Below are 25495 nucleotides of genomic sequence, written 5' to 3' on the forward strand. Positions count from 1 at the left end.
TATCTAACATATGAATAGCTGACATCTGTCAGAATAGGAACTCTTCTATATAATCACAAGTAGGCAGCACTTTTAAATTAAAGATGAAGAAAATATTGAATTTAGGGTTTGCTTACCTTTTTGAGTTTGTGATGTATCCACATTTGTGAGCATTTTCAGTGTGATTAGGAAGGGGAGTAAAGCAGAAAGCCATACTTCCCCCACACTCCTCTTCCTAATTTACAAGTTATTGTTAAAGTTAGCTCATAGTCTAATTAGTAACACCCCTTTTTATTTTGTATAAATCATTAAGGGAAGTCTGTCAGCAGGATTTCACCGTAAAACTTTATATGTGCATGTAGCTCTTCCAAAGACAAGTCCAGCATTACCTTTACATGGCCAGTCAATTCCTCCAATACAGAGAAATATCTGTGATCAGTAATGTCGACTGTCAGTCAAGCAGGAGGAGGTGGTGTCAGGCGGGGAATAGAGCTGCAGTAATAATGGCTTCAGATCTGCCATAGCTTTACAGCCTTATTTGCATATTAATTGATATTCTGATTTCTCAGTGATGGAGGAATGGACTGGCCATGTAAAGGTAATGCTGGACTTGTCTTTGAAAGAACTACATGCACATATAAATAGTTTAGGGAGAGAAATTCTACTGACAGATTCCATTTAAAAAAAAATCTTTGCAACTTTGTCTCTCGGGTCAACTAGGGGACAGGGGCTTTACCAATAAATTCTAAACTTGTATTTTTTTTCTATGGTGTAGCTTTCTAAATTATTTAAAAATTTCAGATTCTATTAATAAAACTATTGTACATTGTGTATATTTGTTTTGCAGACCGTTCATCAGATGATGCGCTAATAAACTACTTGGGTTTTGTGCTTTACTTTTTGATTACCGTATTTTTCGGACTATAAGACACACTTTTTAACAAGAAAAACTCCTGCTAAAAAATGTGTGCGTTTCATAGTCCAGAGACTGCTTTCTTTGGTGAAGGAGAATGCTGATATGGCATTCTTCCTGATTACTGAGAGAACTGCTCTCTCAACCTGCTCTGCACAGATCTCTGTGATCGGTGCAGAGCAGGGCAGGAACCTTACCAGGACCTGGAGACTGCACAAATGGAGTAGCTGAATAACCTTCCACATCAGTAATTCAAGGACCTTTCAGATCATGTGACTAATGATCTGAAAGGTCCCTCAGTTAATTAAGTATAAGATCCTTCAGTTGCTCAGGTCGTGCAGCCTCCGTCCAGGTTCCGATCAGGAACTGCAAGATGTGGTAATGTATAGTGTATGTGTGTCAGTGTAAATGTGCATGTAGCAGAGCTGTGTGTATAAGTGTAAATGTGCATGTAGTAGAATTCTTTGTGTGGGTGTGCAAGTCTGCAAATAGTAGAGTTGTAAGTTTTTGTGTGTGAGTAAGGCCGGGGCCACACGGGGCACTAGTGCGATGCTCGCATGACACTCGGCTCGCGCTGGCAGCACAGCAGGAGCAGAGTGTCATGCTAGTATCCCTGCGACTGCGGTCCGACTGTGCGAGCGGACCTCAGCTGTGGGGGGCGGGCCGGCTCTCAGGAGGGGCGGGCCAGCGCTGCGGAGGGGTGGACAGGCACGGAGGAGGGGAGGGAGGGATTTCTCTCCCTCTCTCCTCCGTTGCCGGCTATTGCGATTGCAGTGCGATTTCTCTCTCGCCCCATTCACTTGAATGGGTGCGAGAGAAAAGAGTCTAGCATTACAATCGCAGCATGCTGCAATTGTTTTCTCGGTCCGATTAGGGCTGAGAAAATAATCGCTCATGTGCGCTGAGACACAGGCTAGAATTGGTCCGAGTGGAATGCGATGTTTTATCGCACTCCACTCGCACCGATTTTCTCGCCGTGTGGCTTAGGCCTAAATGTACATATGCAGAGCTGTGTGTATATAAGACACACTGAATAGAGACACAATAGATTTATTATTTCCCTATTGTACCCTAGTACATTAAAATGAGTGCTAATGACGCCTCCACATTACATTGCCAGGGAAGTTTTCATTATTAAGGAAAATGTTTTTCCTACTTTCTGGTTGCGTCTTAAGGTAATGTGCATCTTATAGTCCAAAAAATATGGTAATTACAATTCATAACCAGTTTAATAGAAGACTATTGAAAAAAAAAGTAAGGTCTTAGACTGGCTCATACAGGAGGACATTGCAGGCACACTGGAATGATGAGCCTTCTAAGGCTAGTTTCACACTACGTCTTTTTAACATCCGCTGAAAACGTTTTTTTAGCGGAAGTACGGATCCTGCTTTTACAGCAAATAACGTATGCAAACGCATATGTTATTTTGCAGGATCCTGCACTGGATATTTAGGGGCGGGCATTGGAGTCATGTGATCGGGAGTGAGGGGAACTAGACTGGGAGGAGGCTTCTGACAGCTGCAGACGCTGGTAACCAAGGTAAACATCGGCCTTGGATACCCGATATTTATCTTGGTTACGAGTGTCTGCAGCTGCTAGGAGCAGGGCTGCCTGCACGCGTAACCAACGTAAACATCGGGTAACTAAGAGAAGTGGTTACGCGATATTTACCTTGGTTACGAGTGTCCGCAGCTCTCAGGTGGGAGAGAGAGGAAGGGGGAAAGACAGAGATAGAGAGAGAGGGGGTGAGGGAGGGAGTAGAGAGATAGACAGATCACTGGAGACTGGTTCTGGGCATGCTCAGTACTTTCTGGGCATGCTCAGTACAAAAGCAGGATCCTGTTACAACGCAACTGAACGCATTCTGCTAGGCAGGATCCAGCACTCATTGAAATGCATTGCAGCTCGCGGCGCAATGTGAAGGATCCTGTGAGATGCGTTATTTTAACAAAGCAAAAAAACGCTACATGTTGCGTTTTTGAAACATGTTAAAATAACGCAAAAGGACGGATCCTGCGTCTAACGGACGCAAACGCATGCAAACGCAGGTGGACGCGAGTCCATTGAAAATGCATTGAAGTGAAAACGGATTTGCACAGGATCCGTACTTCCGTTAAAAAAACGTTTTCAACGGATGTTAAAAAGACGTAGTGTGAAACCAGCCTAATTCATAATGAATAAATTGTGATGACAGCCGAACAGAACACAGATTTATATTCACCTTGTTCATCTTATCTTTATACATAGATGGGTATCGGTGCTTCAGAACAGCAAAGATGAGTCTTTAAATGCAGCTTTCATGGGAGATACTGGGTCAAATGACAACTCCAACCAACTGACAAAGCAGATTATCAATGAGATTAGGTCCTTACCTGGGAACCAATTATGCTGTGACTGTGGAGCTCCCGGTAATCTGTCCTGTTATCTCTCCACTCTCTCTTGCTCTTCTCATCCTTACTATTTCCCAGTTTACATAATTTTCTAATTTTTTCATTGTTCCTATTTTTTATTGTTATGGTCTTTTACAGAACCTTCCTGGGTATCTACAAATTTAGGAATTCTCATCTGTATTGAGTGTTCTGGGATTCATCGAGATCTAGGAGTGCGCTACTCACGAGTCCAGTCACTCACTCTTGACTTACTTAGCACTTCTGAACTCTTGGTAGGCATTACTTTAAATTTCAAAATAGCCGTTTAATCACATATATCATACACTATATATGTCACTATATACCATTATTACCATGTGTTTATTTTTCCAGATTGCCGTTTCAGTTGGGAATAATAAATTTAATGACGTTTTTGAAATATTAGTGCCAACACCAAGTCCTAAACCCAAACCCAGCAGTGACATGTAAGTGTCTGATCTTTTCTAGTATACCATATTTTGTTTTACTGTTTTTTAAGATTCACAGAAATATTATACAACTGACAGTAAAAACCCTAAAGCAGGAAAAAAAATATTACTATACATGTTTGTCACTGATTATTAAAGGGATTATCAGGATTTTTTATAATTTGGCAGTGATTGACTGCAGTGGTCACGTGATTAATGTACTGCAGGATGAGTGGGGACCCATTTCCTGAGTGTCTTACTCATGAACTATTGCAGAAGACCATATTCTGTATTGACATTTTGACATCTCTCCACTACTGCCACACCAAAGGAGCAGGTTTTATAGTGACAATTTGCACTATGTCCTGATTTTCGCTTATAGATCATTTTTTTATATGAGGGGTTGCTGATAAGTCTTTGGCTTTACTCAGAAAGAAATGAGATAGGATGATGAAACTTTACATTTATTCCACATACTCTACACTTCTTACATCGGTATTCCAAGTTCTGTAAGCCTAGCAAAAAGAAGGATTTCGGTTGTGCCCAAACCAGGCATGGAATCAGAAATGGTGTGAAATTTGGTACCCTTGAGGTGTGTCTTCCGGTTTGGGAACAAATGGTAGTCGGAGGGAGCTACAGTGCTGGCCAAAAGTATTGGCACCCCTGCAATTCTGTCAGATAGTACTCAGTTTCTTCTTGAAAATGATTGCAATCACAAATTCTTTGGTATTATTATCTTCATTTAATTTGTCTTCAATGAAAAAAAAAAATTGTCATAAAGCCAAATTGGATATAATTCCACACCAAACATAAAAAAGGGGGTTGACAAAAGTATTGGCACTGTTTGAAAAATCATGTGATGCTTCTCTAATTTGTGTAATTAACAGCACCTGCAACTTACCTGTGGCACCTAACAGGTGTTGGCAATAACTAAATCACACTTGCAGCCAGTTGACATGGATTAAAGTTGACTCAACCTTTGTCCTGTGTCCTTGTGTGTACCACATTGAGCATGGAGAAAAGAAAGAAGACAAAAGAACTGTCTGAGGACTTGAGAATCCAAATTGTGAGGAAGCATGAGCAATCTCAAGGTTACAAGTCCATCTCCAAAGACCTGAATGTTCCTGTGTCTACGGTGCGCAGTGTCATCAAGACGTTTAAAGCCCATGGCACTGTGGCTAACCTCCCTAGATGTGGAAGGAAAAGAAAAATTGACGAGAGATTTCAATGCAAGATTGTGCGGATGGTGGATAAAGAACCTCGACTAACATCCAAACAAGTTCAAGCTGCCCTGCAGTACGAGGGTACAACAGTGTCAACCCGTACTATCCGTCGGCGTCTGAATGAAAACGGACTGTATGGTAGGATACCCAGGAAGACCCCACTTCTTACCCCGAGACATAAAAAAGCTAGGCTGGAGTTTGCCAAAACTTACCTGAGAAAGCCTAAAACATTTTGGAAAAATGTTCTCTGGTCAGATGAGACAAAAGTAGAGCTTTTTGGGAAAAGCCATCAACATAGAGTTTGCAGGAAAAAAAAAGAGGCATTCAAAGAAAAGAACACGGTCCCTACAGTCAAACATGGCAGAAGTTCCCTGATGTTTTGGGGTTGCTTTGCTGCCTTTGGCACTGGACTGCTTGACCGTGTGCATGGCATTATGAAGTCTGAAGACTACCCACAAATTTTGCAGCATAATGTAGGGCCCAGTGTGACAAAGCTGGGTCTTCCTCAGAGGTCATGGGTCTTCCAGCAGGACAATGACCCAAAACACACTTCAAAAAGCACTAGAAAATGGTTTGAGAGAAAGCAACCATGGAGACTACTAAAGTGGCCAGCAATGAGTTCAGACCTGAATCCCATAGAACACCTGTGGAGAGATCTAAAAATGGCAGTTTGGATAAGGCACCCTTCAAATCTCAGGGACGTGGAGCAGCTTGCCAAAGAAGAAAGGTCTAAAATTCCAGCAGAGCATTGTAAGAAACTCATTGATGGTTACTGGAAGCGGTTGTTCGCAATTATTTTGGCTAAAGGTTGTGCAACCAAGTATTAGGCTAAGGGTGCCAATACTTTTGTCTGGCCCATTTTTGGAGTTTTGTGGGAAATGATCAATGATTTGATTTTTGTTTCATTCTCTTTTGTGTTTTTTCATTGCAAGCAAAATAAATGAAGATAATAATACCAAAGAATTTGTGATTGCAATCATTTTCAATAAGAAACTGAGTACTATCTGACAGAATTGCAGGGGTGCCAATACTTTTGGCCAGCACTGTTGATCTGGTGAATAAGGTGGGTGGTCAACTAGCTGGAAGCCCAGCTCTGCCAGTTCTTCCATGGTCACTTATGCAGTGTTAGCGGAGGCATTGTTTTGCAGGAACAAGATTCCTTTGGACAGCTTGCCGCGCCTTTTTGCCTTCAGAGCTGCCTTCAATTGGTCCAAAAGTTCAATGTAATACCTTGCATTGATGGTGGAACCCCTTTGAAGGTAGTCCACTAGCAGCATGTCCTCCTTATTCCAGAACACAGACGCCATCATCTTAGTGGCTGATTTTTTCACTCCGAACTTCTTTGGACGAGGAAAACCACTGTGCCTGCACTCTTTTGACTGCTCCTTGTTTTCAGGATCATACAAATAAATCCAGGTCTCATCCATAGTGACCAGTCAATCCAGGAAGTTTTTATCAGTCCGGAAACGCTAACAAATGGACTGGGAAGTTTTCACTCGCATGCTTCTCTGATCTGTTGTCAAACATTTGGAGACCCACTTTGCAGATAGCCTCCTCATGTCCAAATGTTCATGGATAATGACACAAACACATTAATGGGAAAACCCCATGATGTCTGCTATTGCTTTAGCTGAAATTCATCGATTCTCCAGTATGAGGTTGTGCACAGCATCGACGATCTCTGGAGCAACAACCACTCTCGGTCCTCCAGGACGTTCCTCATCATTGGTGCTGAAGTGGCCCATTTTAAATTTGGCAACCCAGTTCTCAACTCAGTTGCATTATATCCATCGATTCCTCATGGGGTGGCCATGGATTCTCTAATCTATCACCTAGAAACATTCAGTAATTATGCCACAGAAATTAAGGATTTTTTGGTAATGGCAGTTAGGTTTTTACTCAGCCATAACTATTTCTCTTTAAATAGCAGATTTTTTCTGCAGAAGACTGGAGTCAGCATGGGGGCCAAATTCTCCCCGAATGTTACGGGGGCTGTCTGATAATAAAACCTAAAGGAATGTCAGACAGTCAGGGTCCACCGTGCAAAGACTCTGCTGCAGACTATGGCAGAGGATAAGGGGTATATAAGTGTGCCACTGTAAAAAATAATAGCACAAGTGCAGAGTGCAATACCTCTGTTAAACTCACAGAGGAATATAATTAGAAAATAAAGCAATTCCTCCCTTACTTGGAGGGTGTGTGGAATGGTCTCTGTTAAAGATCACAGAGACAAAAGCAGTGAGTGGAAAATGGCACCTACCTAGGTCCGTTCCTCTAGTGGTGCCAGGAGACAGACAGCAGCGTAAGCCGCACAAAGCTCCTACCTGCGTTCGCTCCACTAGTGTGCGAGGACACGAACCACTAGATATGGCACCTGCCTAGGTCCGCTCTTCTAGTGGTGCAAAAGAGACGGACAGCAGCGTAAGCCGCACAAAGCTCCTACCTGCGTTCGCTCCACTAGTGTGCGAGGACACAAACCATTAGATATGGCACCTGCCTAGGTCCGCTCTTCTAGTGGTGCAAAAGAGACGGACAGCAGCATAAGCCGCACAAAGCTCCTACCTCTGTTCGCTCCCCTAGTGTGCGAGGATACGAACAACTGCCAGACGCAGTATAAGGAACGTTACCCTAGCGGCAACGTCCACCTACGAGTAGAATCGCAAGGCCCAGCCGGACCATGTGCCTCAGGCACCTGCCTATGTCCGCTCCACTAATAGGTAAGGATACGGACTGCAGCCGAAGCTGTAAGGTATAAGAACGCTACCCTGCCGGTAGCGCTCACCTAACATAGACAGAGAGATGCCTAGAGGGATGTGCACAGGGCGTCTACCCTCATGCATGAACCAAGAGGACTGAGCGCCGGGCGGCGTGCGTCAGGGTCTTATATAGACTCTGTGCCTCATCCAAGATGGAGGACACCAGAGCCAATCCGCTGCCAGAATGACAGCAATGACGTCACGCTGGCCTATCACCGAGCAAAGCGTCACAAGCACATGACCAGCGACCAATCGGCATAGAAGGTGTCAGAGACATGTGACCTCGTGTCAGCGATGATGTCACCCACACATGTGCAATGGCTCCAAGATAGGACTTAGTCTCCAACGCTTGCACATGTGCAGTAGCAAGAAATCCGGACATAGTCTCCAGAGCCACAGCAACCGTAACACCGTCTATGGCTAATCTAGTTATGGCTAGATGGGAGGAATTGGTCCTATATGCTGCCTCCAGTCTTTTTTCTAACAGCTTATTGTGGATAGGGCGTTATATAGATGACCTAGTCATTATATGGAAAGGAACACAGGAGGAAGCCTCCAGTTTCATAAATAGCATTAATGAGAATGATTTCAACCTAGCTTTTACTTATTTTTAGAATAAAAATTCAGTGAATTTTCTAGATGTTACACTAACAGCAGGTCTAGATAAAAATGACAAAAAAGTCTCTATCAGCCCCTACCGCAAATGCTGCCAAAAACACATTGCTGGCAGCGGATTCTTGCCATCCCCAACATGTAATAAAAAACATTCCCATAGGAGAGCTCATAAGGTACAAACGTAATTCTACTGACCCAAAAACATACAAAAATGCACAGGAATCAGTTAATAAGAGACTAAAAAACAGAGGCTATCCAGATTGGATGTTACAGAGAGCAACTAAAATAGTCAATGACATCGATAGGAAAGATTTAACAACAAGCAATAAAACAAAAAAACTACAACCTCCAAAGAAAAAAATCTTTTTTTCTACTCCATATAGCCTTCAGTATAACAATATAGTCTCTGTTATAAAGAAATATATTCCAATATTGAGCCAGGATCCAAAACTAAAACAAATTATTGCAGAAAACCAAATTTCTTATGTAGCAAAAAAGGCACCTACATTGCAGGATAAATTATCGCCAAGTCTGTATCTGAGTTCTTCGCTGGAGACCAGCGATACCTGGTTGAAATTGAAAGGGTTTTTTAAATGTGGAAATAAGAGATGTACTTGTTGTCAATATGTACATAAAATTAATACATTTTCCTCATTTCATAATAACAAAGAATATCCTATTAACAATTTTTTGAACTGTAATTTCACCTATGTTGTATATTTGATTGACTGTACATCATGCTGTAAACAGTACATATTAATATAATTAATTAATATAATTCATATGCACTGCTTTCCCCGTCCTCCGGCTGTCCTGTCTCCTGTGATTGGTTGCAGTCAGACGCACCCTTAGCGTATGTGACAGCATCTGCCTACAACCAATCAGGGGCGCCAAGACGGTCGATGAGTGGGAAAGCAATTCAACTCTGCAGATCATTATTGTGGTATAAAACGCATAACATTTTTCACTGTGTTTTTCTCCCATATTATGACACCAAGAACAGAAAAAGCATATGACTACAGTATGCAGCCCCCAGCCGTGCGCTTATCTTGGCTGTGTATCCAAATAAGAGGAACTGCATGCGGCTTTTTTCTTGATTTACAAAAATAATTTAAAAATAAACGAAATTCAGTCCGCCTGAATTTTGATAGCCAGGCATGATAAACCACAAAAGCTGGGGGCTGGTATTGTCAGGCTGGGGAGACCCCTATTTATTGAGCTGCCCCGTGCCTAAAAATAGCAGCCTGCAGCCACTCAGGATTGTCACATCCATTAGATGTGACAATCCCAGCACTTTACCTGGCTCTTCCTGGTTGCTCTGGGGCGGTGGCAATCAGGCTAATATGAAGTTAATCACAGCCCACAGCTGCCTCTAAGCCAGATATTAATCGTCAGGGTCTATGAGACACCCTTCCCCTTAGTAATCTGTAAGTGACAGTAAATAAACACATACACCAAGAAAAAACAGTTTTTTGTAATTAAATACATCACCCTCATAAGCCTCTTGATTAGGCTACATTCACAGGACTGCCCCGTTTTTGCGGTCCGCAAAAAATGGTCATGTTTTTTCACGGATGCAACTGTGTGGCATCCGTTCCGTTCCGTATATGGTCCGTGTGTCATCTGCGTACCTTCCTATTTTTTTCATACTGCAAAAAAAGCGGAAGCATCTAGATAGAGGGATAGATAGAGACAGATAGCTAGAGGGATAAATAGAGGGATGGATGAATGAATGAAGGGATAGATAGAGGGATAGATAATAGATGAGAAAGACCAATATAATGTCCTCCCCCCCCGCATATTCTAAGCTGGCACCCTTTAGTGCCTTTCATCTGGCACTAAAGGGTGCTTAGCCTTGTATTTAGTCAATAAATAAATAATTTAAAAAAAAACGACGTGAGGTCCCCCCTATCTTTTGTAGCCAGCTAGGGTAAAGCAGACGGCTGCAGCCTGCAGACCACAGCTGGAAGCTTCACCTTGGCTGGTAATCCAAAACAGAGGGCACCCCACGCTGTTATTTAAAATTAAATAAATAATTTAAAACAAAAAACGTGGGGTCCCCCCCAAATTGCATCACCAGCCAAGGTAAAGCGGACAGGTGTGGTCTGGTATTCTCAGACTAGGGAGGTCCACCGTTATTGGACACTCCCCAGCCTAAAAATAGCAGGCTACAGCTGCCCCAGAAGTGGCGCATCCATTGGATGTGCCAATCCTGGCGCTTTGCCCCAACTCATCCCATTGCCCTGGTGCGGTGGCAAATGGGGTAATATATGGGGTTGATGCTAGATGAGTAATGTCACCTGGCATCAAGCCCTGGGGTTAGTGATGTCACGCGTCTATCAGATACCCGACATCACAAACCCAGTCAGTAAGAAATAGACAACAAAAAAAGTTTTATTTGAAAAAACACTCCCCACATTCCCTCTTTCAACAATTTATTGACAAGAACAATCAAATCCGGGTCCGGCGTAATCCAATAAGGAGGTCGCACAGCGATCCATACCATAGTCAATGAGACTCCCAGTCAATGAGGAACAAAATGTTCCCCATTGGCTGGGAGAGCCGTGCAGTGACCTGAGCTAACATCAATAGGTCAGCCCAGGTCACTGCAGGGGATGCCGAGCGCTGCCGTCAGGAGGTTAGATGAGATCATTACCTGCAGTAACGATCTCCTGCTCTGCTCACGTCAGCGCTGTCACTGACTTCTATGCCCGCCGCGTTATACACAGTATTGTGAGAGCCCGTGACGTCACTGCTAGTGACAGTCTCGGGCCGCCCGCGAGACGGGCAGAGAAGGCAGTGACCGCGGTGACGTCAGGAGGCAGGAGATCGTCACAGCAGGTAATTATCTCATCTAACCTTAGCAGCAGTGTCCCGCTCCCTGCCAGCCCCCCGGCGTGAGAAGCTGCTGATACTGCGGGCAGACACTGACATTGCAGTGCGGGCAGCTGCGGGGCTGGCAGGGAGCGGGACACAGACTGCACGGGCAGTGATGACAAGCAGCGCTCGTCATCCCCGCGGATGCCAGCTCTGCAGGGTGAGAAGCTGCTGATACTGCAGAGGGGGGCAAACACTGACACGCTGCAGTGTGGGTATCCGCGGGGCTGGCGCGGGACACAGACTGATGCACATACACAAATGACCCATGATGACACAGACAGTGCGCAAGGGGGAGGGAGGGGGGGGAGAAGACAGTTCCCAGGGCGTGTATCTGACAGCAAGTGAATCGGCTGGAATTGAGGGCGCACGTAGCTGGGCACAGGAGGCGGGGGAGGGAGACTACAGAGTGTGTGGGAGGTTGCGGTGAGGGTACGGGGTGCTGGGCAATGTGTGGGAGGGTGCTGGCAACAGGGCGGTTACTCCACGCACTGTACAGCCCAGCAGGGATGCGACATGCTGTTCCAGATTTGCATGTCAACATAGCCCTGCCCATGTAGACATGAAATGACTGGAAGCAGCAAAATCGCGGCAGGAGCGGTCACATGACCACTCTGAGCCGGGGAAGAGGGGCTGACAGCAGGGCAGGTAAGTGGTCTCTATATACTTACCTGCCCCAATGTAGCCCAATAGTGTAATAATGAAAAAAAGTCAAAAGAAGCCGGATAACCCCTTTAACAGAGAATCCGCTTGAATTTTTACGCTGGAAACTAGGATGCCAATAGGCTTAAAGAAGTTGTCCAATTACCAAAACTGATTTTTTTTTTTCTGATAAATCTTGCTAATATGTACCCCTCAACACATCTATTATCTTTTTTCAGCAAAATTACCTTTTATTGGGCACTAGCAGCACATGCTCATTGCTGGCTCCAGCTCTGATGGGGTTAATCTCTCCTCTGACTTCCTGTGTTCAGTTCCTACAAGTCCCAGAATTCTTTGTGGCTCTAGGGCGGTGTCTAGCTTATCTAACACACCCACTGTGTGTAACACCCCCCTCAGCTCTCCACCCAAAGCCTCCTCCCTGCCTCTTCCCTGTGTGGATGCACTGAGAGAAATCACACAGAGACAGCAGCAGCTCCCAGCTCTGCACACAACCAGGGGAAGAAAGTGTGTGTGAGTATGAGTGTATGTGTGTGTGTGTGTGTGTACAGAAATTATGATTATTAGCCGGCGCAACATGTGAAAAAAATAATTGGGGAAAAAAAAGTGACGGGGTGATGAGATTGCTTTTTTCCCTCTTGCCTAGTCTGTGTGTCGTCCGTATCATCCGCAAACCGCATATGACCGGATCCTGTGGATTAAATGTGCAGCGCATGCAACCGTTATTTTACCGGATCCTTCTGCAGCGGGACACAGAATTTATCGGCCGGCACTGGAGTCAGCTGACTCCTGATCTCACAGCCCGCACACGCTGCAATGGCTGCAGGTGGGCTCATTCACATGACCGTTCCGTTTGTCCTGGTCAGTTCCTGTTTTTTTGCGGCCCCACAGACAGGACCATCTTTTCAATGTCTTTTGTGTAGGATCGGATGGTACACGGTAGCACTTCCATGTGCATCCGATCCTACAGAAAAAAAAACCACATCGGATGCCATATGTCCGCTCCGTTATTATGGAACATGTCCTATTCTGTTCCGTAATAATGAACTCAATACAAGTCAATGGGTCCGCAAAATTCCCGGAAGCAACACGGAAGCACTTCCCTGTGACTTCCGTTGGGTGCCCGTGCAGTCAGTGTCCCGCTCCAGCCCCAGCCCCGCGGCTGCCCGCTCAGCAGTGTCAGCAGCGGCCCGCACTGCAGTGTCAGCAGCCGCGGGGATGACAAGCACTACCGTCAGGAGGTTAGTAAGTTCATTACATACGGTGAAGAAGTCCTGCCCTCCTGACGTCAGCGGTCGTCACTGCCTTCTATGCCCACCGCTTGTCACATCACCTCTCGCTGTCGACCCGAGACTGTGACTAGTGGTGACGTCACGGGCTGCTCGTGATACTTTGTTTGTGAAGTCGGCGGTCATTGAACTCGGTGACAGCGCTGCTGTCAGGAGTTCAGCGATCATCGCAGGTAATATACCTCGCTAACCTCCTGATAGCAGCACTCGTCATGCCCTGCAGTGACCTGGGCTGACCTATTGATGTTAGCTCAGGTCACTGCACGGCTCTCCCAGCAAATAGGGAACATTCTGTTCTTCATTGACTGGGACATTGACTATGGTATGGATCATCGTGGGACCCCCTTGTATTACACCAGACCTGGATTTGTTTTTCTTTCTAATAAATTGGTGAAAGAGGGAATGTGTTGGGGAGTGTTTTTTCAAATAAAAATGTGTTTGTTGTCTATTTTTTTTTTTTTTATTACTGCCTGGGTTGGTGATGTCGGGTATCTGATACACGACTGACATCACGAACTCCAGGGCTTGATGCCAGGTGACATTACACATCTGATATTAACCCCATATATTACCCCGTTTTCCACCGCACCAGGGCAACGGGATGAGCTGGCGCGAAGCACCAGGACTGGCACATCTAATGGATGCGCTACTTCTGGTGCGGCTGCAGCCTGCTATTTTTAGGCTGGGGAGTGTCCAATAACGGTGAACCTCCCTAGTCTGAGAATACCAGACCACAGCTGTCTGCTTTACCTTGGATTGTGATCCAATTTCGGGGGACCCCGTGTTTTTTGTTTTAAATTATTTAGTTAATTTAAAATAACAGTGTGGGGGAGCCTCTGTTTTGGATTACCAGCCAAGGTGAAGCTGCCAGCTGTGGTTTGCAGGCTGCAGCCGTTTGCTTTACCCTAGCTGGCTACAAAAGATAGGGGGACCGCATGTCATTTTTTTTTTATTATTTATTTTTTGGCTAAATACAAGACTAAGCACCTTAGTGCCACATGACAGTCACAAAAGGGTGCCAGCTTAGAATATGCAGGGGGGTAGGACATTATATATGTCTTTCTTATCTATCTATCTATCTATCTATCCAGCCCTCTATTCATTCATTCATTCATCCCTCTATCCCTCTGTCTCTATATCTATCTATCCATCTCTATATCTACTCATCTATTTATCTTTCTTGCTGCTTCCATTTTTTGCGGTCCGCAAATAAAAACGGAAGGCATGCAGATGTCACACGGATGCCACTTGGATGCATCCGTGAAAAAAAAGGACCGTTTTTTGTGGCCCGCAAAAACGGAACGGTCATGTGAATGTAGCCTTAACAGCAGTCGCTGCCTGCTGCCGATCACATGTGACCGTGTGCGGGCTGTGTGTGCGGGCTGTGTGTACAGGAGTTCAGCTGAGTTCAGATCAGCTGACTCAAGTGTCGGCCGATCAGGCTGGGGCCACACGGGGATTACTGCGATCCCCTCGCATTACACTCGGCTCACGCTCAGTACAGCAGAGCTGAGTGTCATGCGTGTGTCCCTGCGACTGAGGTCCGACTGTGCGAGCAGACCTCAGCTGCGAGGGGGCGGTCCACCACTTGAGGGGTGGGCCAGCACTGAGGAGTGGTGGGAGGGATTTCTCTCCATCTCTCCTCCGTAGTCCACCGATGTACCATAAGTGCAGTGCGATTTTTCTCTCACCACATACACTTGAATGGGTAAAAGAGAGAGTCTTGCATTACAGTTGTAGCATGCTGCGATTGTTTTCTCGGTCCAATTAGGGCGGAGAAAATAATCGCTCATGTGTGCTGACACACAGGCTAATATTGGTCCGAGTGGAATGCAATGTTTTATCCACTGTGTTTCTCGCCGTGTGGCTTAGACCTTACTTGTTCTATGTCCCCCTGCATCCATCGCAGCGTGTGCAGGCTGGAGTTCAGCTGAGTTCAGATCAGCTGACTCCAGTGCTGGACTGAACTCCGCTGACCTCACAGCCCGTACACGCTGCACTGGATGCAGGGGGACACAGAACAAGTAATCGGCCGACACTGGAGTCATCTGATTACTTGGGATGAATTGAGCAGTAAAATGCTCTGGTGCTCAATGGGCGAAGCCCATGTCGATTTATTTTTTTTTAAAAAAAATTCATTAAAAATAAAAAAAAAAAAAAAATCACATTGTTTGTGGGCTCCCGCTGCATTTTCTATTGCTAAGGGTAACCCAAGCAGCTACTGGCTGCTAACCCCCGCTGCTTGGTGTTACTTTCACTGGCAATAGAAATCCAGGGAAGCATTTTTTTTTTTTATTATAAAGGTTTTTGCCTGAAAACTTTTTTAAAAAAATTACGTGGGCTTCGCCATATTTTTGTATGCTAGCCAGGTACAGCAGGCAGCTACGGGCTGCCCCCAACCCCCAGCTGCCTAATTGTACCCAGTTGGGAACCAAAAATATAGAGAAGCCCTTTTTTTTTTTTATTTCATGAATTTCATGAAATAATTAAAAAAAAAAAAAAAAAGTGGGCTTCGCCGAATTTTTGAGTCCAGCCAGGTACAACTAGGCAGCTGGGGATTGGAATCCGCAGTGCAGGGTGCCCAAACTTTCTGGGCCCCCCGCTGCGAATTGCAGTCCACAGCCACCCCAGAAAATGACGCTTTCATAGAAGTGCCATCTTCTGGCGCTGTGTCCAACTCTTCCAGTGGCCCTGGTGGCAGGTAGCACACTGGGTAATAAGGGGTTAATACCAGCTATGTTTTACTAGCTGGTATAAAGCCCGAGATTCTTAATGTCAGGCCAAGTTTGACCTGGCCATTAAGAATCTCCAATAAAGGGTTTTAAAAAAAAAAAAGACATCACACAGAGAAAAATACTTTATTAGAAATAAATACACAGACACAGTAGGGACTCCATGTTTATTACTCCCTCTCACCCCTCCACGATGGAGAGATTTCTGTACTGACCATGCCAGGAGAGAGCGAGGGAAAAGAGAGAGAGAGCGGGGGGGAGGAAAAGAGAGCGAGGGGGGAAGAGGAAAAGAGAACGAGGGGGGGGAGGAAAAGAGAGCGAGGGGGGGGGGGGAAGAGCGAGGGGGGAGGAAAAGAGAGCGAGTGGGCACCACAAAAACGCAGCTGAAAAAAATGCTGTGTGCAGACAGCAAAAATGAAAACTCATAGACTTTGCTGGGGAAGCAAAGTCATGCAGTTTTCTGAGCAAAAACGCAGCGAAAAACGCACTGTGTGAACTTACCCTTAGTTGGTGACATGCAGCACCGCAGGTGACAGAGCAGAGCAAGTTGGTGACATGCTCTGCTCTGACACATAGTGTGCTGCATGTCACTAACTGTATCCACTCTGGGACTTGTTGTGCAGGTGACCGGATGATACATGTCACTAACTTGCTCCACTCTGTGACTTCTGCTGCATTGTACCAACTGTATACACTCTCACCTGAACAAGTCTCAGAGTGGGGTAGTTAGTGACATGTAGCATCCGGTCACCTGCACAACAAGTCCCAGAGTGGATACAGATAGTGACATACAGTGCCTACAAGTAGTATTCAACCCCCTGCAGATTTAGCAGGTTTACACATTCGGAATTAACTTGGCATTGTGACATTTGGACTGTAGATCAGCCTGGAAGTGTGAAATGCACTGCAGCAAAAAAGAATGTTATTTCTTTATTTGTCTTTTTTTTTAAAATGGTGAAAAGTTTATTCAGAGGGTCATTTATTATTCAACCCCTCAAACCACCAGAATTCTGTTTGGTTCCCCTAAAGTATTAAGAAGTATTTCAGGCACAAAGAACAATGAGCTTCACATGTTTGGATTAATTATTTCTTTTTCCAGCCTTTTCTGACTAATTAAGACCCATTAACAGCACTCATACTTGGTCAACATGGGAAAGACAAAGGAGCATTCCAAGGCCATCAGAGACAAGATCGTGGAGGGTCACAAGACTGGCAAGGGGTACAAAACCCTTTCCAAGGAGTTGGGCCTACCTGTCTCCACTGTTGGGAGCATCATCCGGAAGTGGAAGGCTTATGGAACTACTGTTAGCCTTCCATGGCCTGGACAGCCTTTGAAAGTTTCCACCCGTGCCGAGACCAGGCTTGTCCGAAGAGTCAAGGCTAACCCAAGGACAACAAGGAAGGAGCTCCGGGAAGATCTCATGGCAGTGGGGACATTGGTTTCAGTCAATACCATAAGTAACGTACTCCACCGCAATGGTCTCCATTCCAGACGAGCCCGTAAGGTATCTTTACTTTCAAAGCGTCATGTCAAGGCTCGTCTACAGTTTGCTCATGATCACTTGGAGGACTCTGAGACAGACTGGTTCAAGGTTCTCTGGTCTGATGAGACCAAGATCGAGATCTTTGGTTCCAACCACACACGTGACGTTTGGAGACTGGATGGCACTGCATACGACCCCAAGAATATCATCCCTACAGTCAAGCATGGTGGTGGCAGCATCATGCTGTGGGGCTGTTTCTCAGCCAAGGGGCCTGGCCATCTGGTCCGCATCCATGGGAAGATGGATAGCACGGCCTACCTGGAGATTTTGGCCAAGAACCTCCGCTCCTCCATCAAGGATCTTAAGATGGGTCGTCATTTCATCTTCCAACAAGACAACGACCCAAAGCACACAGCCAAGAAAACCAAGGACTGGTTCAAGAGGGAAAAAATCAAGGTGTTGCAGTGGCCTAGTCAGTCTCCTGACCTTAACCCAATTGAAAACTTGTGGAAGGAGCTCAAGATTAAAGTCCACATGAGACACCCAAAGAACCTAGATAACTTGGAGAAGATCTGCATGGAGGAGTGGGCCAAGATAACTCCAGAGACCTGTGCCGGCCTGATCAGGTCTTTTAAAAGACGATTATTAGCTGTAATTGCAAACAAGGGTTATTCCACAAAATATTAAACCTAGGGGTTTAATAATAATAATTGACCCACACTTTTATGTTGAAAATTTATTAAAATTTAACTGAGCAACCTAACTTGTTGGTTTGTAAGATTTATGCATCTGTTAATAAATCCTGCTCTTGTTTGAAGTTTGCAGGCTCTAACTTATTTGCATCTTATCAAACCTGCTAAATCTGCAGGGGGTTGAATACTACTTGTAGGCACTGTATAGCACACTATGTGTCAGAGCAGAGCATGTCACTGTCTCCACTCTGGGACTTGTTGTGCAGGTGACCGGATGCTACATGTCACTAACTGCCCCACTCTGAGACTTGTTCAGGTGAGAGTGTATACAGTTGGTACAATGCAGCAGAAGTCACAGAGTGGTGACAGTTAGTGACATGTAGCATCCAGTCACCTGCACAACAAGTCCCAGAGTGGAGACAGTGACATGCTCTGCTCTGACACATAGTGTGCTATATGTCACTATCTGTCTCCACTCTGGGACTTGTTGTGCAGGTGACCGGATGATACATGTCACTAACTTGCTCCACTCTGTGACTTCTGCTGCATAGTAACAACTGTATATACTCTCACCTGCACAACAAGTCCCAGAGTGGAGACAGTTAGTGACATGTAGCATCCGGTCACCTGCACAACAAGTCCCAGAGTGGAGACAGTGACATGCTCTGCTCTGACACATAGTGTGCTATATGTCACTATCTGTCTCCACTCTGGGACTTGTTGTGCAGGTGACAGAGTGGAGCAGATTGGTCCCATGCAGCGTCCGGTCACCTGTGCTGCTGGTAGGAGCACATGATCACACTGCCGACACCGCCCGCTCTCCTGACAAATGAGCACAGCGGGCGGGTGGACAGTGTGATCACATACTTGCATGACAGGGGGGATTTCAGTGGAGGAAACCCCTCCTGTACTCCACACTGGAGCCCGTACCTCCCACAGCTGACCGATGGTAAGCGGCGCGCTCTGCCTTCACCGCTCCACACTGGCGTCCTCCGGATCCTCCCCTCGATGCTGGGCTGTGACGTGCGGTAGTCACCGCCCACAGCCCAGTCAATCAGTGTGAGTGGCGCCGGCATCCTCTGACGTAAGCGTCAAGTTTGAGAGCCCGGAAATGCCGTGACGTCAGAGGATGCTGGCGGCCACAGCTCCAGGGGGTCATGTGACAGGCACTGAGCGTGCAGGATAGCGCCGCTCAGTGCCAGAACTGGAAATACAAGCCAATGGAGAAGATGCATACAATTATAAGTGACACTCATTGGGAAAATAAAAAAAATGGGTGAAAAACCCCTTTAAATAATAGACAAGATCTAGTCAGAATTTATTAAAAATCCAAAAATTATGATACTAATGTTAATAACCATAACCTGCTCTGTTCCAAGTTTATAAATATTTTCCTGAGCTAAAATTATATTGAAGGTGCATTGTCTTTTTGAGGTTTTGTTTTGTTTTTTTCACTTTGCACATATTAATATGGTGAAAGTAATCTCTATATATAATCTGTTACCGTACATCATGTATTGTAAATCACATAGAAAAATTACTGCTAGCGTATCAGCCTTTTTTAGGGTTAATACTTGTTTTTAAATAGTCAATGTTATAGGTGGATAGGTGGATGCTCACAAGTGTGATCAATTACGGACTAATCAATTATAGCACTACCTACCTTAGGAGTTTTTCCTTCTTATATCCCAGTAAAATAGCAATGTGTATCATGGCGATGATAAAGGTCTTACTTGCCGTGCGCTTTACAGCAGTAATTTTCTCATCTCTACCTGTATTTGTACTATGCTGATATGGAAAAAGACTTTTAATCTACGTTTAAAATAAAGAAAAAGATTTTTTATTCATTACAAGCCTGGCTCGCTGGATTTATCCTTCCTTCAGTTCTTAACTGTGGAATATGAAGGGAATTGATCCCCCAATGTCTGCGACATATTACCATGAATTTTATTTGCGGACTTTCCTTGTAGAAACAATAATTTTTTCACTCTTCTGCTCTCAGTTGCTGTGAATATCACATTAAACTCCACCATTTTGTTTTCCCATGTGCGTAGAAAACTGTTGATATAAGTAACAAACACAAAATTTTTAAAACATACAGTACAGACCAAAAGTTTGGACACACCTTCTCATTCAATGAGTTTTCTTTATTTTAATGACTCTGAAAATCGTAGATTCACATTGAAGGCATCAAAACTATGAATTAACACATGTGGAATGAAATACTTAAAAAAGTGTGAAACAACTGAAAATATGTCTTATATTCTAGGTTCTTCAAAGTAGCCACGTTTTCCTTTGATTACTGCTTTGCAACCTCTTGGCATTCTCTTGATGAACTTCAAGAGGTAGTCACCGGAAATGGTCTTCCAACAATCTTGAAGGAGTTCCCAGAGATGCTTAGCACTTGTTGGTCCTTTTGGCTTCACTCTGCGGTACAGCTCACCCCGAACCATCTCGATTGGATTCAGGTCTGGTGACTGTGGAGACGAGGTCATCTGGCGTAGCACCCCATCACTCTCCTTCTTAGTCAAATAGCCCTTACATAGCCTGGAGGTGTGTTTGGGGTCATTGTCCTGTTGAAAAATAAATGATGGTCCAACTAAACGCAAACCGGACGGAATAGCACGCCGCTGCAAGATGCTGTGGTAAGCATGCTGGTTCTGTATGCCTTCAATTTTGAATAAATCCCCAACAGTGTCACCAGCAAAGCACCCCCACACCATCACACCTCCTCCTCCATGCTTCACGGTGGGAACCAGGCATGTAGAGTCCAACTGTTCACCTTTTCTACAAAGACACAGTGGTTGGATCCAAAGATCTCAAATTTGGACTCATCAGACCAAAGCACAGATTTCCACTGGTCTAATGTCCATTCCTTGTGTTCTTTAGCCCAAACAAGTCTCTTCTGCTTGTTGCCTGTCCTTAGCAGTGGTTTCCTAGCAGCTATTTTACCATGAAGGCCTGCTGCACAAAGCTCCTCTTAACAGTTGTTCTAGAGATGAGAAGGTGTGTCCAAACTTTTGGTGTGTACTGTTTATTAGACACATAAAGCTTTCATGTGATGTAACATTCGTTACCATAGAAACAAAAAAAGATCACAAAGCCAAAGACTTATCAGCAGCCCCTCGTAACATATAGAGGCTTTTATTTTCATTACTGTTGCAAAGGGAGGATAATAAAAACCGTCTAATGTGAAAGATATTCCACTGCGTCTATAAATGCAGTGAAAGGCTCTCTCTTAGAACTGTATATATGGATCATTTGTGTTCTTATCACTATGTCTCCACAGGGTTTCTAGAAAAGATTACATCACTGCCAAATATGTTGAACACAGTTTTGTGGACAGAGAAAGACGCAATGCTTTACTTGGAATCAGAGAGGCTATTCAAGGGCGTGACCTAATGGCATTACTGCAGAGCATGGCGAATGGAACAGATCTGAGTAAACCCCTTCATCCCCTGGACAATCCGGTATTGATTACACTAATTGATGAAAAAACATCTGAGATTAATTCGGGAAACTTGGACGATTTCCATTTGTATTGTTATCCAATGACCCTCTGTGTGTGCTTATGTTACTTACTTGGCGGGATCCATTACTATATATCTATGTACATAATCAAATAGAGCCTCCTAGGATGAAAATAGCAATAGGGTATGTGCGCACTAGGCGTTTTTTTCACGCTGCGTTTTTATGTGCGTTTTTGTCTAAAAAACGCACCCGCGGCTAAAAAAACGCGGCAAAAACGCACGCGTTTTTGCCGCGATTTGGTGCGTTTTTTGCTGCGTTTTTGCTCACTGCGTTTTTAATCAGTGCACAATGCCATTAAAGATTGTTGATGAAAAAAAAAAAAAAAAAAGGTCTGATGTCATTTCCTTCTTCAAAATGTTCATTGTATGCAGGAGAGCAGACAGCTGCAGAACTAGTGTATGCAGGAGAGCAGACAGCAGCTGCAGAACTACAAGGCTCAGCATCCTCCATTCACTAGTGTATGCAGGAGAGCAGACAGCAGCTGCAGAACTACAAGTCTCAGCATCCTCCATTCACTAGTGTATGCAGGAGAGCAGACAGCAGCTGCAGAACTACAAGTCTCAGCATCCTCCATTCACTAGTGTATGCAGGAGAGCAGACAGCAGCTGCAGAACTACAAGTCTCAGCATCCTCCATTCACTAGTGTATGCAGGAGAGCAGACAGCAGCTGCAGAACTACAAGTCTCAGCATCCTCCATCCAGGACTGGATGCAGTTTTTTGCCCAAAAAGAAAAAAAAATGACATGGGCTTCGCCATATTTTTGTATGCTAGCCGGGTACAGCAGGCAGGTACGGGCTGCCCCCAACCCCCAGCTGCCTATTTGTACCCGGCTCGGAACCAAAAATATAGAGAAGCCCTTTTTTTTTAATTATTTCATGAAATAATTAAAAAAAAAAAAATGGCGTGGGCTTCGCCTAATTTTTGAGTCCAGCCGGGTACAACTAGGCAGCTGGGGATTGGAATCCACAGTGCAGGGTGCCCATGCTTTCTGGGCACCCCCACTGCGAATTGCAGTCCGCAGCCACCCCAGAAAATGGCGCTTTCATAGAAGCGCCATCTTCTGGCGCTGTATCCAACTCTTCCAGCTGCCCTGAAGCCGGGTGGCTAGCCGGGTAATAATGGAGTTAGGGCTAGCTGTATATTATCAGCTGGCCCTAAGCCCGAAATTCATGGTGTCACGCCAATATTAGACATGGCCACCATGAATTTCTAGTACAGATAAAAAAAAACCACAACACACAGAAAAATATTTTTATTAGAAATAAAACACAACACAATTAGTGACTCCATCTTTATTGAAATAAACCCCCCTCCGCAGTAATCCTGGGTTAGGGTCCCGCGCCGTCCAATCAGGATCCAATATCATCTGATCGGTTTGCTGGAAGGCATACCGATCAGATGATCTGTCAGGTTCAAGGATGTGAATCACATCACACATCAGCTGATTGTATAAAAGCCGATTATACAATCAGCTGATGCATCAGTAGAAAAAAAAAAAAAAAATAATACTCACTTATGTGCTGTGCTGATTACCGACAGCTCCTGGAGCGATCGATTGGACAGGAGTCTGATCCCGTCCGATCGCTGCAAGAGCTGCCGGTAATCAGCTGATGAAGTCTCCTGACGGCAGGATCAGCTGATAGCCGGCCGGGCGCCCGCGTCACCGCGCTCAGCTGATGCGTCAGGTGACTGCATCAGGTGATCCACCGCCAGGTCCTGCAAGCAAGATCCTGCCGGCCGGGGAGACTGCACACAGCCAGAGCGGCGGGACCGGGAGGAGCTGGGAGCGGGCATGGCACCGGGACCCTGCGGACAGGTGAGTATATATGACATTTTTTTTTTTTCTACTGTTCACTTTGATTTTCGCCGCTGCCTCCACCTCCCGCCCAGACATGGCGCCGCACGGAGCTGACATGCACAGGACGGGAGGTGGAAGCAGCGGTGACGGTACCGGGAGGATTCACGCTTCTGTGTTTACCATCAGAAGGAATCCTCTTCCTGTACATGTCACTATACTGCCCACCCCTTGCGTTTATAGCTGCGTTTTTAGTCATAGAAACGCGGCTATATGCATTTTTCATTGCGTTTTTAACATCTCATTGAATTCAATGGGTGAAAAACGCAGTGAAAAACGCAGAAATAATTGACATGCTGCGTTTTTGTGGTCACCACAAAAACGCAGCTAAAAAAAAACGCTGTGTGCGGACAGCACTTATGAAAACCCATTGACATTGCTGGGGAAGCAATGTCACTGCGTTTTCAGCACAAAAACGCGGTAAAAAACGCCGCTAAAAACGCGGCAAAAACGCCTAGTGCGCACAAGGCCATACAGTCATATGAAAAAGTTTGGGCACCCCTATTAATGTTAACCTTTTTTCTTTATAACAATTTGGGTTTTTGCAACAGCTATTTCAGTTTCATATATCTAATAAATCATGGACTCAGTAATATTTCTGGATTGAAATCAGGTTTATTGTACTAACAGAAAATGTGCAATCTGCATTTAAACAAAATTTGACTGGTGCAAAAGTATGGGCACCTCAACATAAAAGTGACATTAATATTTTGTAGATCCTCCTTTTGCAACAATCACAGCCTCTAGTCGCTTCCTGTAGCTTTTAATGAGTTCCTGGATGAAGGTATATTTGACCATTCCTGTTTACAAAACAATTCCAGTTCAGTTAAGTTTGATGGTCGCCGAGCATGGACAGCACGCTTCAAATCATCCCACAGATTTTCAATGATATTCAGGTCTGGGAACTGGGATGGCAATTCCAGAACATTGTAATTGTTCCTCTGCATGAATGCCTGAGTAGATTTGGAGCGGTGTTTTGGATCATTGTCTTGCTGAAATATCCATCCCCTGCGTAACTTCAACTTCGTCACTGATTCTTGCACATTATTGTCAAGAATCTGCTGATACTAAGTTGAATCCATGCGACCCTTAACTTTAACAAGATTTCCGGTGTCGGCATTGGCCACACATCCTCAAAACATGATGGAACCTCCACCAAATTTTACTGTGGGTTGCAAGTGCTTTTCTTGGAATGCCGTGTTTTTTTGCCTCCATGCATAACGCCTTTTTTGTATAACCAAACAACTCAATCTTTGTTTCATCAGTCCACAGGACCTTCTTCCAAAATGTAACTGGCTTGTCCAAATGTGCTTTTGCATACCTCAGGCGACTCTGTTTGTGGCGTGCTTGCAGAAACATCTTCTTTCGCATCACTCTCCCATACAGCTTTTGCTTGTGCAATGTGCGCTGTATTGTTGACCGATGCACATTGACATCATCTGCAGCAAGATGATGCTGCAGGTCTTTGGAGGGTGTCTGTGGATTGTCCTTGACTGTTCTCACCATTCTTCTTCTCTGCCTTTCTGATATTTTTCTTGGCCTGCCACTTCTGGGCTTAACAAGAACTGTACCTGTGTTCTTCCATTTCCTTACTATGTTCCTCACAGTGGAAACTAACAGTTTAAATCTCTGAGACAACTTTTTGTATCCTTCCCCTGAACAACTATGTTGAATAATCGTTTTCATATCATTTGAGAGTTGTTTTGAGGAGCCCATGATGCCACTCTTCATAGGAGATTCAAATAGGAGAACAACTTGCAAGTGGCCACCTTAAATACCTTTTCTCATGATTGGATACACCTGCCTATGAAGTTCAAAGCTCAATGAGGTTACAAACCAATTTAGTGCTTTAGTAAGTCAGTAAAAAGTAGTTAGGAGTGTTCAAATCAAGAAATTGATAAGGGTGCCCATACTTTTACACCGGTCAAATTTTGTTTAAATGCGGATTGCACATTTTCTGTTAGTACAATAAACCTCATTTCAATCCAGAAATATTACTCAGTCCATCAGTTATTAGATATATGAAACTGAAATAGCTGTTGCAAAAACCCT

The 25495-nt window shown here is 44.7% G+C and overlaps 1 protein-coding gene across 5 annotated transcripts in view; it reads left to right on the forward strand.

The window, feature by feature from the left end:
- LOC142289985 (arf-GAP with SH3 domain, ANK repeat and PH domain-containing protein 3-like) overlaps positions 1-25495 on the forward strand; it is a 224445-nt gene that overhangs the window by 115415 nt on the left and 83535 nt on the right. For all 5 annotated transcript variants that reach the window (XM_075333929.1, XM_075333930.1, XM_075333933.1 and 2 more), the window contains 4 exons: positions 3140-3300; positions 3421-3554; positions 3655-3746; positions 21346-21526. In XM_075333929.1, the coding sequence (XP_075190044.1) occupies positions 3140-3300; positions 3421-3554; positions 3655-3746; positions 21346-21526 (568 nt within the window). The remainder of the gene's footprint in view (positions 1-3139; positions 3301-3420; positions 3555-3654; positions 3747-21345; positions 21527-25495) is intronic.

This window comes from Anomaloglossus baeobatrachus, chromosome 2 (assembly GCF_048569485.1).
Source record: "Anomaloglossus baeobatrachus isolate aAnoBae1 chromosome 2, aAnoBae1.hap1, whole genome shotgun sequence".
In the NCBI taxonomy this organism is placed as follows: Eukaryota; Metazoa; Chordata; class Amphibia; order Anura; family Aromobatidae; genus Anomaloglossus; species Anomaloglossus baeobatrachus.